Consider the following 20366-nt stretch of genomic DNA (forward strand, 5'->3'; position numbering starts at 1 on the left):
TTAATACTTAAAACTATTCCCAATGTTACAGTAATATTCTCCATAACATCATCTTGTTTTTTCTCAAATATTAACTTATTGAGACTTACAAGATTAATTTAGATATAGTTTAAGATACCATTTTTTTCCTCCAAATTGCTCATGAGTTGCTTCAAGCCATTTTCTGGATAATCTAGCTTTAAAAAAAAATGGTATCATGGTATTTACATTCTGTATATATCAATTTATAGTTTGCTTTTCCCCATAGATAATATATAACATTTCCCAATGTCAAATATTTTTCCATGACAATAATTTTTAATGACTTCATAGTATCTCACTATAAACTATACAATAATTAATACTGTTAAATATTTTGACTTTAAAAATTAGTTTTAATGTCTAAATATATCTCCCAGTCCTCTATATCTGAGCTCTTTCTACTTACAAAAAAAATGAATTCTTGTTATGCAGCTTTGGTTTTAAAACATTCTGTATAAACTCTTTTATACATTCTGCTCACAAAGATCTAATTTTACCTTCTCTTATAGCTGTACAGGGTGCACCTTCTTCATGTTCCAACCGGATCTCTTTTAATGCCACCAAATTCTCTGTCAATTTACTTCTTCCTTTATATACTGTCGCATATGTACCCTATAAAATATATTTTTGAAAGACACATCAAAATATCCTAAGAGTCTATCTATAGCATCTCTACAATAAAGAGCCCTAACTAAATTCCTAATTTGTAAGCATATGTTAAAGTCCATTTTTGCAAGGAAAACTCTACAATGATTAGTCTCGGTTTTCTTATAGCTAAGAGGACTTTCAGTAGTACCATATGCAGAGCCTCCATATTCTTATAACCCTATGGAGTGCCTCAAAGTATGAAAACATAGAATATTTAATTTACTTTTTATACTTTTTATCAGATTAACAACTGGATCAGTAGCTTTAGAGTCAAAGGTACTTTACCTGCAATGGTATGCGGACTTTGAGGCAACTAAGTGAGCATATTAACTGAAAACTGAAAATGTAACTGACATAATGTTAAATCAGAAAAATTTTTATCAGTTCTCAGACTTTTCAGAATTTGTGTACATTCACTCTCCTTTAAAGAACAAATACATTCTACAGGAGAGTTCTTCTACCATTGCCAAGATAGCCCACAAATTCTCTTAAGCTTCCCTGTTAGCTAATTCCATTATTTTCTGGCTGGCCCTTTCTCACCCTGGAAGACAGACCACTTCAAAATTAGTCAGTACTCGTATCAAGTTCAAGAAAACCAAGGTCTTCTCAGCCAAAAATTTCCTTAACCTTCAATGAGATGTGTCTTTATCTTTAGAGATAAAATTTTGATTTTTTGCAGGTTTGAACTCATTCAATTTCCCACATCATGGCCAGGAGGCTAATAGATAGATGCCTATATTGTGTTACCAAGAAAGCACAATATTTTTTGCTTCAATAAAAGATTACAAGCTATAAAAAATACTCATTTCCTCTCAAATTGATAGCATAATTTCAAGAATTGAAGGTTTTCTTCCTTCTAACATTCTGTTGCCTTTTTGGTACAAGATATAATCTTTTAGACAACAGTGTTTACATTTGTTTTCTAGGCTGGTAGAAACTGTGGACTAATTGTGGAGTTTGGATAATGAACAAGGAAAAAGAAAGGTGTTTTATATTTTTGAAATAAGTATCTGCTTACCTCTCCAAGCTTTTCCAATTTGATATAGGTTTCCATTTTTCCAAACCCAATTTCTGACTGAAAGCAAACAATAATAAATTTAGTATTCTTAAAATTTTAATCCATCTCTTCCTCAATTTCTTTTTTTTTTTTTTTAAGATTTTATTTATTTGGCAGAGAGAGACACAGCGAGAGAGGGAACGCAAGCAGGGGGAGTGGGAGAGGGAGAAGCAGGCTTCCCGCGGAGCAGGGAGCCCGATGCGGGGCTCGATCCCAGGACCCTGGGTTCATGACCTGAGCTGAAGGCAGACGCTTAACGCCTGAGCCACCCAGGTGCCCCTCTCAATTTCTTTTTTTTAATATTATTCTTTTTCTTTTTAAAGGAGTGCACTTTATTTTTATTATTTCTTTTAAGGTAAGCTCCATGCCCAACATGGGGCTTGAACTCCTGACCCCAAGATCAAGAGTCGCATGCTCTACCGACTGAGCCAACAGGTGCCCCTCTTCACCAATTTCTGAAACTTTCCTGCTCTATAACGAGTGTCTTGAAATAGAAAAATCTGATTATAATTAAATTGTTGAACATCTGTCAAGTTTTAAAATTCACCCAATGTTGGAACATTCAAGGTTCTAAAACATCAAAGTTCACAATTAAAACTGCCAAACCATCTTTTTATATAGATTGGTTAACATTCTGCTAAGAAAAAATGTTTTACTTTAAGGCCCTGAGATTTTAAGATACCACAAGCATTTTAAGATACTAAAGAATTTTATAAAAGACAACTACATGATTTTCTTTCTAGCAAAACTGCAAAGTAAGTAATTTTCCTACATATTTTCCTTCACCAATTTTTGACTTCTCTAGGACGGCCTGCAAACAACAAAATACTACTTGTTTCAGGTTTTCTAACCAAAATGCAATGAAAAAGACAAGTGCAAGTCACACTCCATTACGGATCAGGAAACTAACACAGAAGTAGTTAAGTCTAAATCTGACACCCCCACCCTTTCCCAAAAAGTCTTTAAAAGTAAGTTCTCAAAACCATTGCTTTTAAACCTGGAGCTTGTTTGCCTCACTTCTGTATGGAATCAATAAATGAGGTAGATGGAATACACCCAAATATGTAATGGAAACCTAATATTTAAAAACTAAAAACAAAAAGCCTCAAACGATTTAAGAAAAAAAATACAGAGATGAAAACTTAGGGATTGAGAGAGCAGCAACAGAAAAAAGATAAACAACAGAGGAGTAAGAATCTTAAAATTGCTCTCTCGTATTCCTTTGTAGATCGTGGAAAAGGCAATAATCTAAAGATTCACTTCTCACTGAGTGTGGTGCTCATGCCCTTAAATGAATAGCCAGTGAAAAGAAACAATGCTCTTTTATACATAATCTCAGCTCTCAAAGTTATATAAATAATACTGGATCCTAAAATACTATGTTTTAGTCCAACTGTGAAGGTTCAAATATGCAATTTTTCCAGAGGTGTTGAATAAAATAAAAATGGTACTTGACAATTTGACTTAATATCACTTACCATTTTGAACAGTTAAACTGCCCAAAGTTGAAAGGCCAAAAATAGCACAGGTCCCTCAAATAGACTGTTATCTTTTTTTAATTAAATTTTATTGTTTTTAGTAAAGCATAGTTGACATTTTTTATCCTTTTGTTATAATGATTTATATCCTCTTAAAAGCCATGAGGAAAACTGTATGTCCAATAATACTTAATTCAACTTTGCTAAACTAATAAAAACTTTGCTCATAGGTGGTATTAATGGATGACTGCAAGAATTTTGGGAATCTTTAAAGTTTTTCTCACTATGTGGTATTTTCAAGCAATTTTATTTAAAAAATGTGATTTGGGAACTGTCACACACCATCCACCCATGTGCACTGTCTTATATGTGACTGAGAGATACTAAGTCCTTCCTTTCTATTATCAATAACTATGCAGAATAATAAGGTGAAACTACAGTAGGTAACACTTTCCAATTACAAATGGAGAAATGGAGTTTAACTTTAATACAGAAAATGTGGCAAATAGCCCACTATTTGGTACATGAGAACCTGATCCTGAATAATCTTAGTGTATGTATGTTTTATTTATAGCCTATTTAGATAGGATCTTAAATAACTACTTTGAAAAAACTGCCAGTGTCACATAAACTACAGTAGAATGTGTTTATTTTCTTATACCTATCTCTAGAATTCATTAAAATCACAAATATGGAACTACTACACTTCTGCCATGAATTTTAAGTCTTGTGTCATATCTTAAATGAAGGGAAAAAAACTGTATTGATAGTAAATGGAAACTAGTATAAACAAAACAACGAATGTCCTGAGAAAAATAAAAATATCACCTATAATAATGAGAACCACAAAGAAAAATACGACTGCAAGCTAGAAACTTTTTCTCATCAAGAGTTGGGAAATTTTCTTATTCATTCTTTTATCTTAAGTAAATAAATACTAGCACTCCTTTAAAACATCAAATATACTTTGGTCCAATAGTCCAGTGGCTATGACAAAAATGCTGATAATTTGCTTTAAAGAGTATGTAAGTGGACTACAAATTCACTGTAAAGATAAAAATGTTATAGAGATTACCGTATCATATGAAGTATATAAGGAATAAACTAATGGATGATCAAATATTAATATAACAAAGTCAGTCTTCAGAGAATGACATTTAGTGAGATCATTAAAATATGCTGAAAGTCTACTTTTTATTTTATTTTTTTAAAGATTTTATTTATTTATTTGACAGAGAGACAGCGAGAGAGGGAACACAAGCAGGGAGAGCGGGAGAAGGAGAAGCAGGCCTCCCACTGAGCACGGAACCAACACGGGGCTTGATCCCAGGACCCTGGGATCATGACCTGAGCTGAAGGCAGATCCTTAACGACTGAGCCACCCAGGCGCCCCGAAAGTCTGCTTTTCAAAAAGGTAAATACTGCACTATAATTATAAAGTTTCATTTAAATTTGAATAATCAATCTATAAGATAAAGAGCATTACTGAATTTCATCATGCAGTCAGGGAGAGAATTCAGACAAAAGGCATAGTTATACGAGTGAAATTATCTGCCAGAATAAAGTGTAACCACCTCATTTAATAATTTCCAGCCTTAAGGCTTTAATAATTACATGTAAATATTACTTACTGAATCTTTAAATGAAATTTTTAGAAAATTTTGCTTGCATTTTTATCTGCTGAACATGACAAGATTAACAATAGATATAATGACTAGCTTGTTGACATGTTCTCCTACAGAAATTATTCAGAGGACAGAGGACAAAGTTCATTTATCCAACATTTACCAAGTACAATGCTAGGTACTAGGGATATAGTGAAGACGACAGAAATGATTCCTGCTTTTGTGAGTTCACAATCTAGACGGGATATAGTGAAGACGACAGAAATGATTCCTGCTTTTGTGAGTTCACAATCTAGACTGAGTTCCATCATTAGATTATTTTACAATAGTTTAAAAGTTTTATAAAAACAGAAATAGCTAAAGGAATCAAACAGTAAGCTTTATATTATATTTTATTTTTTAAAGATTTATTTATTTTAGGGGCACCTGGCTGGCTCAGTCATTAAGCGTCTGCCTTCGGCTCAGGTCATGATCCCAGGGTCCTGGGATCGAGCCCCACATCGGGCTCCCTGCTCAGCGGGAAGCCTGCTTCTCCTCTCCCACTCCCCCTGCTTGTGTTCCCTCTCTCGCTGCCCCTCTCTCTGTCAAATAAATAAATAAAATCTTAAAAAAAAAAAAAAGATTTATTTTAGAGAGAGAGACAGAGTGCAAGCACAAGCAGGGGGAGGGGCTGAGGGAGAGGGAGAGAATCTCAAGCAGACTCCCAGCTGAGCACAGAGCTGAACTTGGAGCTCAATCCCACAACCCTGAGATCATGATCTGAGATGAAATTAAGAGTCAGATGCTTAACCAACTGAGCCACCCAAGTGCCTCAACTTTATATTTTAATAAAATATAAAAATCTCCTTAATTCTACTTTCCAAACAAATGAAGATAGTTTTTTGTTATTTCACTGCTCCAAGAGAATACCTGGCTTTTTTGGCAGCCCCAATCAAATTCCTGTTCAGATGACTCTTATAGCATAAGCACATGAAAACTTTTTAAAAATGCAAAATAAATTATAATTTATAATAGCCTTTCTATAATTAAATGTAACCTGCATGTGATGTTGAGCATTATGGGAGATTTCTGGATTACTCTGGCTCTGCCAACACAATCACTGTATCATAGTTGTAAAGATTTTTTTTCCAAGTTTTTATTTAAATTCTGGTTAACATATAGTGTGATATTGGTTTTAGGAGAATTTAGTGATTCATCACTTACATGTAACACCCAGTGGTCATCACAAAAGTGCCCTCCTTAAGAGGTATTAACATGCTAGCAATGCAGTCTGAGCTTAAAAACAAATGAAGTATGTGCAGAAGTTCTATAGATGCCATACTAAAAGTGAATGCATATATAAGAAACACAGGGGACAAAGGGAGATTTTTTCAAACATCCATTTCCCTCCTTGTGAGATCATGGAGTTACTGTTACTGTTAGAAATGTCCGGGGCAGAAAAGAGATTGAGAACCTTTATTCTATTTGCTAATTTTGTGTTCCAAAAATTACTGTTACCATCAGTATGATACGATCTTAATTCTGTACATAATATACCAAAGGTAAATTAAATTGTGAGTGGACTTTGAGCCTCACTTCCACACTCCATGATATATTTACTATTTCTAAGAGACATCAGGACTTGATACACTACTTTTTCACCTACTCATAGAAATAAAAAAGGACTACATATGATATATATTGCTCAAGCCATGAATGAGGAATCCAACTCATTGTTAGGAACAAGCAGATTCTGTAAATGTGTAAAACCTATAATTTCAATATAATGAGGCAAATTTTCATATACAGACTCTCAATCTACTAGAGCTGCACTTAACAGTCACAAAAATGCCACTGGGCATGCCATCATTCTAAGTGAATCAATGTTCTAATGAATCTTGATTATTGGCATGTGGGCTTTCCACTAATCTAATATGTAATTAAATATGTTAAGAGTTAGAACATCTCACTTCTAATCAACCATAATGAATATTAAACAGCCCTTCACCAATCCAATAACCAGTATCTTTAACATGAGATAAAACAACTAAATGTAATGTGGTGTCCTAGATGGGACCCTGGGACAAAAAAGGACATTAGTAGAAAACTAGGGAAATCTGAATAAAGTGTGGAATAGTAGTAATACACAAAATGCTGATTTCCTTAGTTGTGACACACTAAAGTAATGTAAAATGTTAATAATAGTAGTAACTGGGTATGTGTATGGGCTCTTTATGTTATCTTTTAAATTTTTCTGTAAATCTAAAACTATTCTAAAATAAAAATAGGAAGAATTTAGTCAAGAGAGGGAGACTGAATATATACGAGTGTACAGGATGACAAAAATATTCTAAAGCATCCTGAGGAGATGGGATAAGAAGAAAGACAATTCCTCAGTATTAAAAGAAGTAAAGAGGGTGCCTGGGTGGCCCAATTGGTTAAGCGTCTGTCTTCGGCTCAGGTCACGATTCTGGTGTCCTGGGATCGAGTCCCGCACTGGGCTTCCTGATCCACGGGGAGTCTGCTCCCTCTGCCTCTCTCTGTCTCTCATGAATAAATAAATAAAATCTTTAAAAAAAAAAAAAAAAGAAAGAAAGAAAAAGAAGGACGAAAGAGCAGAATGAGTATAGGTGTAGATGGATTTGCACATCTGTTATTCAAAAAATGAGGGGGTTTCTGGTTATGGCTTTTCTCTTCTTTATCATGTAGGAAAAGAGATCATCTGCGTATATTGAGAGGGGAAGGGTTAACCAGAGAAAAACAATATAGGGTAGCCAAGCAATTCTGAAGGTTCATTTTAGGCTGATGATGATGATCATAAATTTATAGAAGAACCAATTAGCCCTATCGTAGGTCTTTCTTCATCAGAAACTGTGATTTGTTTCTTAATTCCTACTCAAAGGATGTATGTTATTTTAACTACTCTATTTGTTATACATTGCTATTGAATATGCAAAAATATAAAGTTTTATACTTTTAGAAAGACAAGGTTAAAATTTTATATTTTATCTCAAAAATATATTTTCTTTTTTTAGATAAAGAATATATTATCCAGGGGTGCCGGGGTGGCTCAGTTGGTTAAGCATCTGATTCTTAATTTTGGCTCAGGTCATGAATCAGGGTTGTGGGATCGTGCCCTGCGTTGGGCTCCGTGCTCAGCATGGAGTCTGCTTGAGATTCTCTCCCTCTCCCTCTGCCCCTCCCCCCCATTTGTGCGGGCTAAAATAAATAAATCTTGGGGAAAAAAGGACTGTATTATCCATAGAAACATGAGCTCTAACACATGTGAAGAATATATTTCTTCTCCCTTCTCCTTCCATCTATTCCCTAATCCTTCCCCTTCATACATAAACCTAGGGTAGTGAAAAATAATTTTCTAATATACTTCAAAAGACACCAAATGGTTTAGTTTAGCAAGGTAGATGAATAATGAAAAGGGTGCATTAGCAGAAACCAAAACACAGCTGGCATAATTGATCTGAAATCTATAAACCACTTTAGATCAAAAACCAAGGAAGATGAGTAGGAATACTCAACCACAATAAAAACTCCATCACTTAACATTCATTAGAGGGCACTGTTTTCCTTAATTTCACGTAGACTGAAAAAGCTCCTGAAGAACAGCTTTAAGAATTACGTGGTGATTAAATCATACCTTTAGTTCCAATCTGAACACTCAATAACTCCAAAATTTATCCTGAGTACTAATCTTTGATAAAAATCGATAGCCAAAGAACACTTTCAACCAGGTAATCAAATGGCAAAGCTATTTAAATAAAAATGTCTTAGGCAGTGATGCAAAACTATGACGATCATAAACCTGTATACCAAAATCCAGTTGGCACTATACTTTTATTATACACTGATGAATGTCAAATTAACATAACAATGTGCTCAGTTATATACAGCATAAGGTAATTTTATTCCTTAGAATATGTAACCCAACAGAAGTTTCTGGTGGATAAAAACATTCCACGATATAATATGTAAAAAGGAGAATAACAACTGCTAGCAATCCAGGAATCCTCATCAACTGCTCCTTCTTCAGACACAAAGTTCAGCTGAGTACCAGAGGTCCTGCCTATTTTATCTCTACATGACCCTGAGGATCTGGATTCTACTTCCCATTCCCACATGACTGCTGCATCATCTCTAATTTTGAATAAATTCCTAATCCATCTTCCTGCCTCTAGTCTTTCTCTCCTCCTACTTCATTTACACTTTTCCTGAAGCCACTGTTATGAAACAAAAATGTGATTACGTCAGTCCTTGTTTAAATCAATACCTCTGAGGTCCATTACATGGGATGAATGAAGTTCAGACTCCTTGCCTGGCCTGGTAGCCAAAGCTTTTTACAGTCTGGATTTATCCTATTCTTTCAAGCCCTATTCTTTAATCTTATTCCACATTTACCCTTCATATCAGTTATAATTTCCCCAACATACCTACATTCATACTTGTGGGTATTAGTACATCAAGTTTTCTCTGCTTAGAACACCCTTCTACCCACTGTCAACCTGACAAGTTCCTACCCGTCCTTCTAGAGCCAGCTAAAGCACTATTTCCTCTGTAAGCCTGTGATACGCAAAGTCATTTTACTTGCTATCTCTTCTGTCGTCCCACAGCACTTTATATGTACCTCTATTATAGGACTATAACCATCCAAAAGAGATCCTTACATATACAATCACCTGAACTTATGTCAAAGGTGACACTGCCACAGGGAAAGCTGACCTTTCAATCAGCAGTGCTTAATGCAATTGCAAGGGTCAACTGGTGCATGCTAGAAGATATTTGCAAGACATATAACTCACAGTTTCTTTATACAGAATTTATAAAGAATTTCCATAAATCAGTAAGAAAAAGGCAGAAAACCCAAAAGAAAAGAGACGACAGACTTAAGCAGTTAACTCACAAAAGAAGGTATACCTAAATGGCCAATAAGCATTAAAAAGGTGTTCAGCTTAGTCATCAGAAAAATGCAAATGAAACCACAATAAGGTAACATTACACACTCACCAGAAAAGTTAAAAATTTTTTTAAAAAGAGACAGTATCAAAAACTGGCTAAGGAGAACAAACAGAACTGTCAAATACTGATGTGAGTGTAAATTGGTATGACCCACTTTGGAAACTCTTTTGACAGTGTTTAGGAAAGCGAACATATGCACACAATCCGATCCAACAGTTCCACCCCTAGGTATGTACTCAACAGAAATGCTTACATATATTAACCAAAATACATGTACAAGAATGATGACAGAACCACTATTTTGTAATAAGCAAAAATTAAAAACAACCCAAACATTTAAATGTCCATCAACAGGAAACTGGATAAAGTACAGTATACAATGTAATACCATGCAACAGTAAGAACAAATTAACTATAACTATATGCAACAAACTAGATGAAACATGAGCATAACATTCAGCAAAAGAGGTCAGCGAAAAAAAGAATACATACTCTATTCTTCCATGCATATTGTATAATATAAACTTGAATACACATTTTTATATTTGTATAAAATGTATTTTAATAATTTATATAATCATAATTCAAGTTCAAAAGTTTAAATATGAATAATTAGAAATAACAAAAGCATTTTTAAAATAAGAATGTGAATGTAAATGAAGATTTTAAAGTCTTTTGAGATATTAAAATATACTATAAGCATTATATAACCAAAACAATGGGAAACATAGGTAAATCTAATCTTTAGCATTAGAAAGCAGGGATGTGGCTACAGTTGAGGAAGTGGAGTAGAAGGTGAACACAGAGGGTGGCAGGAAGGGGATTTTGGGATTTCGGGCATTTTCTTTTATTGATTTGGGTACTGGTTACACAGGTATGTTACTTGGCAAAAAATACACTGAGCTATACCACAATGGTTTATGTACTTTTCTGTATCCGTAGTATATATTTACATATTTAATACATATTCTATACTTCTAGCATATATCAATAAAATTTTTCCAAAAAATAAAACAGAAGATAGCTTAAATTGTATTCCAACATGCATCTTTAAACCCTTAAGAAGTGGAAAACAATAAAATCCTAAAAGCAATGTAAAAAATTTAGTTATTAAAAAAGCAAATATAAAAATGTGAAATGTTTACACCCAGAAAATCCAAACAAACAGATTTGATGGCATAGATAGAGGAGACTGAAAACTTACTAAAGAAGCTCTACGAGACCTTCGGCTCATTGGTTGATCAAACGGTGGACTGTTTATCTGCAATTTTTCAAGATATCCATCAGGTATTCTGATATCTGCAGGTAGTGATAACCGCTTATTTAAATCCTTTATTTAAAAAAAGGGGAAAAAAGGTATTTGTAGGTAATCACAAATAGAAGAGACAAGAGCATTTCATTTTTGAATTCATGGGCTCTACTATATTATTTATTAATGATAAATAGCTGTAAGTTTTATTACAGTTTTAAAGTTATACATGTTGATTATATATAATATCTGAATGCAAACGCATTTACTGTAAGCAGAAGTATACAACATAGTTCTACAGAAATGGTACTCTGCAAACCCAGTTATTTCTGAGTCCTTTCACTGGTAAATTCCACATGGAATTTACTTAGACATTATTATACCATGTAGGAAGATGCAAAGACTACCACAAAATGTGACCAGTTTAATAACTAACCAAGCAGATATTGTAAGGTTTTGTATGCAACATAGTGAGACAACTGAAATCTTTTATTAGTGCTGTATCAACAGAAAGAAGTAAAAAGCAAGAAAAATCTCAACTAAACAACCTCACTTTACACCTAAAGAAACTAGAAAAAGAACAATGCCCAAACCTAGTAGAAGGAAGGAAATGATAAAGATTAGAGTAGAAATAAATGAAAGAGAGACTTAAAAAAAAAAAAAAAAAAAAGAAGAACAGATCAATGAAACTAGAAGCTAGTTTGCTGAAAAGATCAACAAAATTGGGATGCCTGGGTGGCTCAGTTGGCTAAGCATCTAACTCTTGATTTTGGCTAAGGTTATGATCTCAGGGTCAAGAGACTGAGCCTGGTTTAGGGCTCTGTGGTCAGCAGGGAGTCTGCTCAAGATTCTCTCCTTCTCCCTTTGCCCCTCCCCTGTGTGTGCATGTGCATGCTCTTTCTCTCAAATAAATAAATCTTTAAAAAAAAGATCAATAAAATTGATAAACCATTAGCCAGACTCACAAAAAAAATTAAAAAAAAAAGAGAGAGAGAGGACTCAAAATCATAAAGGAAAGATGAGAAATAACAACCAACTCCACAGAAAAGCAAAGGATTATAAGAGAATATTAGGAAAAATTATAAGCCAACAAACTGGACAACCTAGAAGAAATGGATAAATTCCTAGAAACATATAACAACCTCCCAAAACTAAATCAGGAAGAAATAGAAAATATGAAAAAACCAATTACCAGCAATGAAATTTAATCACTTAGCAAAAAACTCGCAACAAATAAAAGCCCAGAACCAGACAGTTTCACAGATGAATCCCACCAAAAATTTAAAGAAGAGTTAATACCTATTCTCCTCAAACCATTCCAAAAAATAGAAGAGGAAAGAAAGCTTCCGAATTCATTCTATGAGGCCAGCATTACCCTGATACCAAAACCAGATAAAGACACCACAAAAAAAAAAGAGAACTACAGGCCAATATTTCTAACATAGACGCAGAAATCCTCCACAAAACATCAGCAAACCAGATCCAACAATACATGAAAAAAAATCAGGGGTGCCTGGCTAGCTCCGTTGGTAGGGCATGCAACTCTTGATCTTAGGGTAATGAGTTCAAGCCCCATGTTGGGCACAGAGCTTACTTAATTTAAATATATATATTTAATAATTATTGTATTTTATTATATATTTGTATATAAATATATAATATACATATATAATATAAATATATAATACATATATATTATATACATATTATATATGTATAACAATATATCATTATAAAATATAATTATATTAATTATATGTTGGTATATTTATATTAATTATAGTAATGTAATATATATTTAATATTATATTAATAAACAAACATGTAAATATGTATTTAAAATACAATATAAATACATAATATAGATATAAATATATGCTATAAATATATATAATATAGATATATAAATATGTAATATTAAATATATATTTACATATATTAATATTTAAGTGGGATTTATTCCAGGGATGAAAGGGTGGCTCTTAAGCGGGAGGCATTTCTATTCCATTTAATTATAAAATGTGAACTGGGAGAAATTAAAAGGGAATCTTGCCTATACTGTCACACTAAGAAACATAAATCCTATAAAAAATAAATCCCTACTATCTGTAACAGTAACCAAACCATGAAACAAAATTGAGATGTATAGGAACTATGTAAACATTTACTGAGAAACATATAACTCAAGTACAGAAATATATACCATATTCCCAAATGGTAAGACTAAGTAATGAAAAGATAATGGTTCTCCCATATTAAATGTTTTACATTTTACATAATCCCAAACAAATCACAATAACATTATTAGAACAAAATATTTAAAATTTTATCTAGAAGAATACACAGAAAGTAACATCCAAAAACATTCTAAGTAAGAATACATATGTGAATGCAAGATGTGGAGGATGTTAAGAAAGAAGTCTTTTCAGCTATTATAATATACAAAAGAAAGAATATCATCAAGGGACTGTCACCTTTGGGGCAAAAAATAAATACAGCTCAATGGAAGAGAAAGTTCAAATAAAAATCCTAATAGTAAAAAAACTTGTAAAGATATGATAGAAGAAAAATATATTTTATTATGATATAGTGATATGAACAGATACCAAGTTGATCTCAAGAGTTGAAAATACCGTTTTTTAACTGATTAAGAGCAATCTTTTATCAATAAAAATGCAATCAACCAACGGGACAGATACCCCAAGCACTGTAATCTCAACTCAAAGGCACCAAAAAAAACAATATTCTTAATTCAAAACATGTTCAACTGTTTTGGAGAAAACTATTTTAATCTATAGTATATACTGAAATAACATTCATAATCAACTTTGATCTCAAGGTTATACATGAGCTATTAATTCTTTTACATGAAGACATAACTTATATGTTCTACAGAAATCAGTAGGTATAATAAGCCATAAAGGAAATGATACCCATATTTATAATATAAAGCAAAAAAAAAAAAAAAAAGCTGGTGCTTATTTTATGTATACATTTTGAAATCTGAAATAAAATATTTATAAAATAAAATACTAAATATCCAGATAAACCTCAAAAATATAATTAAAATCATATTTTCTAAAAAGAAAACTTTGCTAAAGTATCATTCTGAATTTCCAGTATTTTTGAAAATTCACATTTCCCTTACAGAGACCCTACATGTTTTTTGTGGATTGTTAAATATAATTAATGTATACTTGCCTTGGGATAGATAATTAGAAAAAAGGAAATATTCACAAGACTACTCATTACTAATGCAAAGAAACAATTTTCTTACAATGTCATTTGCCTTCATGAAAATTTTCAAATGGTCATTTACTGTTTGATGTATATGTGTATTCATACACACAAACACACATATGCAGGCATATGGTTACCTCCATTGAGATCCGTCTATGTATACGATTTCTAAGACAAACGCCTGTAGGTGACTGTACTTCATCAGATGATGTCCCAGAAGCTTGGTCACTCTCACCATCTGATCCCATTTTTAGATTTTCATGAACAATATCTGTATCACAAAATGAAACATCATTTATCTTCAAAGAGATGCATTACACCTTACTATATCACATAATTTATTATCACTACAAATAAGATATAGGCAGCCAACACATAAAAATCACAAAAGTTTTTTACATTCTGGTTGCTCTGTGTAACTAACAGATCAAAACGTAACTCAGATGTCTTGAAACAGTAGTGAGAAACCTTTCACACTCAGATTATGAAAAACTATGAAAATAATTAACATCCAAGTTATTATCAAGAGCTGAATAATAAAATTACAGACTGGAAATAACATGAGGATTATTTAGTCAGTTCTCTCATTTTCCAGATCTGGGAACTGAGACTTTGAAAGGTTAAATGATTTTGAAAGGTTACACAGCTTAGAGGCAGAGCTAAAATAGAAACCTGGTCTTTTGCCTTTTATTTAGTTTAGTATTTTTTCTGTAAAATAATGTGCCACTGGGTCTACAGCCAAATGATCTATTACTTTGAATATCCTTAAAAAATAAGTTTTTAAAGCCATTAATGGAGCTTCCCCTCTCCACAGTGTTAAAAATTAAAAAAAAAAATCAAAAATTATTCACTGAATATCTATTTAACTACAGAAACATCTTGTGACCACCAAAAATCTGTATGGAGGAAAAAATATATTTAAATTACAAAACAAAGTGGTGTCAGTTTTTTTTTCTTTATTATTAAAGATGAAAGTTAAATGGGAGTAGAGAGGAGGAAGATTAATTCCATCTGGGAATATTAAAAACAAACTTATATAACTTGTATAATACCTGCTCTATATTTGCATTTGTCAATCATCCTGTAATTCATCTAGCAAGAATTGCACACCAGAAACAAACAAATGCTAGATATCAAACACATCTCTTACCACTGGCTCTCTTCATACAATTATTCATTCCCCCAAAAGTATCATATTGTTTCATGCTAGAGTGCTTTAACACAACACACTTTCCCCCCCTCTTTTACCCATAAGAGATGCCTTTCCCCAATTTAACAATTTGGTGAACTCATACTTATTTTTTCAAAACTATATTCATTTGTCATCCCTCAGTAAAATCTTTTCCAGACACAGATGACTACTGTGCCCACACCTACCACATCCACTGCACTGAAGTGCATTTTTTGGTTTCAGATGATTTTTATACCAAGTTAGGAGATCCTTGGGGGGCAAGATTTAGCTTATTCACTTTTATATTCCCCACACTGAACAAAGTACCTGGTGTTTAGAAGGTGGTCAACAAATAATCCCATAAATTAAATATTAAGTAAAAATCAAAGAATGCACTAGGTAACTATATCTCTTCTTTCAAATGAAATGTTATATGAAATACCAACATGTAAAACCAAATAGTATTTTATAGTTACAAATTTGTATTTTTAATGAATATCTGCCTAAGAAAATGAGAACCATTTAACAAAAAACTGAACTCAAGGATCTTATCAAATCAGTCTTAAAATTCCTCTATTTTTGTTTTTTGTCTTGATAACACATTATTTTTTAGAGAGAGAGGGTACATGTGCATGAGTTGGGGAGGGGGGCAGAGGGAGAGGGAGAATCTTAGGCAGATTCCACACCTAGTGTGGAGCCCAACAGGGGGCTCGATCTCACAACCCTGAGATCATGACCTGGGCTGGAATCAACAGTCAGATGCTTAACCACCCGAGCTACTCAGGTGCTCCTTGATAACACATTGAGAAAATTCTTACTCACACTGATAAGCAGTTGCAAATATGATAGTTTTTAATAGACTGATATGTAATTTAAGAATATACTTCAATTATATAAAGATTTCTGGAGAAATTTTATACTAAGATCTGAACAAAAAATTAACTTGGCCATAAAAGTCAATGTATTGGTAACTGATTGCTAATCTGATGGTATACAACACATCTAAGGCCAAGTATTCTTTTCTGTCACACTTTTAAAATGTTAAAGATAACTTAACCATGCCTTCTATTTCCGGCAAAATCGGAAAACCTTCCTTCCTCAAGGAAATGTTGAATAAGATGTAATAATATTTTAAAATGCATAGCTGAGTATGAAAGAATATGTGCATAATACCAAGGAAGCAAAGACAAAGAGAACTGAGAGCCAAAAGATGTTATGTATAAATTGACTCTGTTACTCTCTCAGGGAGGGGTTGCTGATCTTGGTAAGAAAATGCTTGGGTTTAGCTGCCACACTGGGATAAAAGAGGAAGCATCAGGTGTCCAAGGTGCAAGTGAGAGTTTCCTAAAGAAAGGCACAAGACTCTTAAAGTACTATAAAGGGCAGACTTAAATCTGTTCTACTGCACAAGGACCACAAAGGAGCACAGGAATCTCAAACTATAAATAAATACTTGAGTACCATCGGACTCAACCAAGAAGTTGCTCATGTCATTAACGAACAAGTGTAGTTCCAACATGAGTATCCGTATTTTCATTTCCATTAATAAGACAAAAGTGAAACAATGAAGACTATGTCAAAACTTCACTCATTTGTCACTGGTGTGAGCAACTTCTTTGCTAAATCAGGTAATAGTTTTTGAGTACTGGAAGAATATTTACTTCTCAGATGGCTCAATTTTCTGCCATTCACAACTGTAAAAGCTACAGATACAACACACTTTTAATCTGCATTACTAACATTTTCAATATTACTTTCTTAAATTCAGACCAAAGATCAGCAAATGTGACCTGTTTTTGTACAGTTCCTGAGCTAAAAATATTTTCTGCACCTTTAAAGAGTTATTTTAAAAAGAATATGCAACAGAGATCATATGTGGCCCACAAAACCTGAAAAATTTACAATCTGGACCTTTGCAGGAAAGTACGCCAATCCCCAGTCTAGACAACAAAACAATATATATCAAGTCCTGATGTGAAGTTTTTTCCAATTTCTCTGAGGTAAGTACTCCCTCCATGGCCAAATTCAAGCTACAACATGACCATCACTGAGCATGTAGTTGGGAAGAAATGTACATACCATTACATAAAATTTTGACTATACAGATACAACAGAAATAACCCCAAAAGCAGAGGTAATAGTAAAGTGTAGTAAAATAATTTAGAAATAATGACTTTTGAGGATTCATTACTTTTGTAATTAGCTTACTTAATTATAGGTTTTTAACATTTAAACTTTAATAATGGCTATATTTAACAACCAGCTTGGAAAATTCCTGAAAATTTAACAATCATCTCTCATGAACCAGTGTGAGACAACTACAGCACACCATTCTGTAGGTTTACACCTATAGGAATAAAGGCTACATACATTTCCCCATAGATAAACCCCACTATAGATAAGCTCACACTCCCCAAATTAACAAAACACACGAGGAAATAACCTGCCAAGGAAGCAGATAAAGCAAGGAGTAAAACAAAACCCTCAGAAACTTCAGTAATTATGTCATGAGACTCTAATTTATGCTTAAAATGATTTTAAAAATCAAAACATGATAGTAAGATGCTATCAAAAAAGACCAGAGAAATAAACAGAAACCTGCAGGTATATATTTTTCCTAAATATTTAGAATGACATAGTGACATAAGAATAGCAACTCAGGTGACAATCATGTATACGAATCATTGCACTGGGCTATCGTGTGGTGATAATCTGGAGTTACCATGGTATGACCCTAAATTAAGCACCATCTTGAAATGCCATTCATCTTGAAATCTTGCATCCATCTCCTAGGGGTTTTGTTTTCTTCCTGGTGGACAGGTTTTCAAATGTTACTCCTCTGCAGTGTCAACACTAGTACCTCTCTAGAGCCTTCCATCTTTCTTCTATCTCTGTTATTTTCAACTTGATTTTTATTTTATAAAAAAAATCAGATAATGAAGGCTGGCTGACTTCCATACAACTATAACAATAGCTACTACATGTATGACTCACAGTCAGAAAGTTAAAAAAAAAAAAAAAAGGACTGTTAAATTACCTAATCTGCTTCCATTTCTGGGCATTGCCATGAAGGATCCAAGGCTTCCTCCAATAACGCTATGTGGTCTCCTCAATGGGGGCTTCTTGAAGGACCCTGTGTACTGATGGAGGAAGGAATGCATACTGTGAGAGGTTGGAGGTCTGCCATTCTTCACAATAGGCTCTGTGGTTCACAGTATCCAAAATCATTCCATTAACAGCCCAAGATCCAGGATCACATGAAAAGGATTGAGAAAGCAAAACAGAAAACAAAAAACAAAAGGTTTATAAGATCAGTAACATTTAAGAATTCTTTGGCTATCTATACAAAGAACCAGAATTAAAATAATTTCCATGAAAAAATACAGAAAATACTTCAATATTTGAAATTGGTCCAATCACTTAAGTAAGCACTTCTTATATAACCAAAATTGATTAGCAATCACAAAACTAACATAGCCCATAGATTTTATCCATTTGCTTATTTTAATATATCCCAAGTTTGTTTCCAAACTACTCCTACATTTACTAACTGTCTCATATATGCCTTATAATTAGGCATGCTATAGAATATAAAAGACATGGTCCTGGCCTCAAGGAATTTATATCCCTATTTGCTAGACATTCAAAAGGTATGTCAGTTAATGGATAAACATAGAAGTACTTAAGCATATATCAATATAGAGGTTCTGAAATTTCTTACCCAAAATTTGGGACTTTTAATATAAAGAGTTTTTTTTTTTTTAAGAAATCTCAGACTTATAAACAAGCAGAAACATTTAAAAAATATAGAATACTTAAAAGTTATTTAATTATAAATGGGAGAAATCCTGTTTTGTAATGCTCATGAGGAATTTCATGATTCTTTTCCACCTCTAAAGAAGAGCTCTAAAATAGGTTAAAGACATGATGAAGTCTTCTATGACAAGGAATTAGTCTTTTGTATTAGAATTATGTTTTACTGGTAGTAGCTAAAGAATTTTAAAAGGAACTTGCCTTCTCTGATTATCTTTTCTCCTCTAAAATGGAGCCAGCTCTTTTGCAGCTGATCATCAGGAGTAAGAATATCTACTGATTGGTTTCCCCCACCTGTAAAGGTTAATCAGACACCAAGAACAAGAAGACCACGTGGCCTGCACCTCTACTAATAATGGCTGCATAAAAGAAGGTGGGAAAAGGAGGATGGGGCCAAAGGGCCCTTGGGGCTCAGACAGAGCCCAAGTTATCTAATTTGGGTAGAACACCAGACTGGAAAAAGGAAAAGTACCTAACTAGTAATAGATAGTATCTGTCCAAAGCTTCCTATGGCCTATACATTCCTTGGCAATAGCTGGCTGATCAAAGATTTGGGGGATCTTAAGCCTAGTAAAATAACCAATGATTTAATAATGAATGGGGAAGGGGTATCTGAAAAAGTGCAAAAAGTAAATAGTCAAACAGTGTAGGATACAAGCTAGAACATATAAGAAAAAATTTTCTCTTTCTAGGTTATAATATTTCATATCTAGAATCATAATAAAATACAGAATTATTCTGCCTATAGACAACATGTTTTAGTTACTCTGTAAAGTTATCCTAGGGATTAGAGCTTTACAGTCTTGATGAATATAGGAGAAAAAAAGGAGATCATAAAAAACATTCAATTATTCAGAGGCCATTTATTTATTTTGTGCCTACTATTCCAGGTCCTGGGCATCAACAGGTGAACAAAACAAGCAAGGTACTACTCTCTAAGATTATAAGATCTTACGGAGGGGAAACAAATAAACTAATGAATAAGAAAAACATCAGATAATGATAGGCAATATGCAAAAGAGAGATGACAGAAAATAAAGGAGTAGCTATTTTACACTGGATACTGAGTAAAGTTCTCTCTGTAGAAGTATTTTTGACAGAGATATAAATGCAA

General features: G+C 33.2%; 1 protein-coding gene across 3 annotated transcripts in view; it reads right to left on the reverse strand.

Annotated features, from left to right (window-relative positions):
* The window catches only part of CDK17 (cyclin dependent kinase 17), a 109154-nt gene that overhangs the window by 17030 nt on the left and 71758 nt on the right, over nucleotides 1–20366 (reverse strand). For all 3 annotated transcript variants that reach the window (XM_081819084.1, XM_006741892.3, XM_081819083.1), the window contains exons 3-7: nucleotides 18477–18641; nucleotides 14406–14539; nucleotides 10984–11109; nucleotides 1688–1744; nucleotides 519–633 (exon numbers count right to left, since the gene is read on the reverse strand). In XM_081819084.1, coding sequence (XP_081675210.1) covers nucleotides 519–633; nucleotides 1688–1744; nucleotides 10984–11109; nucleotides 14406–14539; nucleotides 18477–18641 — 597 coding nt within the window. The remainder of the gene's footprint in view (nucleotides 1–518; nucleotides 634–1687; nucleotides 1745–10983; nucleotides 11110–14405; nucleotides 14540–18476; nucleotides 18642–20366) is intronic.

This window comes from Leptonychotes weddellii, chromosome 5 (genome assembly GCF_054177405.1).
Source record: "Leptonychotes weddellii isolate Sample4059 chromosome 5, ASM5417740v2, whole genome shotgun sequence".
Taxonomy (NCBI): Eukaryota; Metazoa; Chordata; class Mammalia; order Carnivora; family Phocidae; genus Leptonychotes; species Leptonychotes weddellii.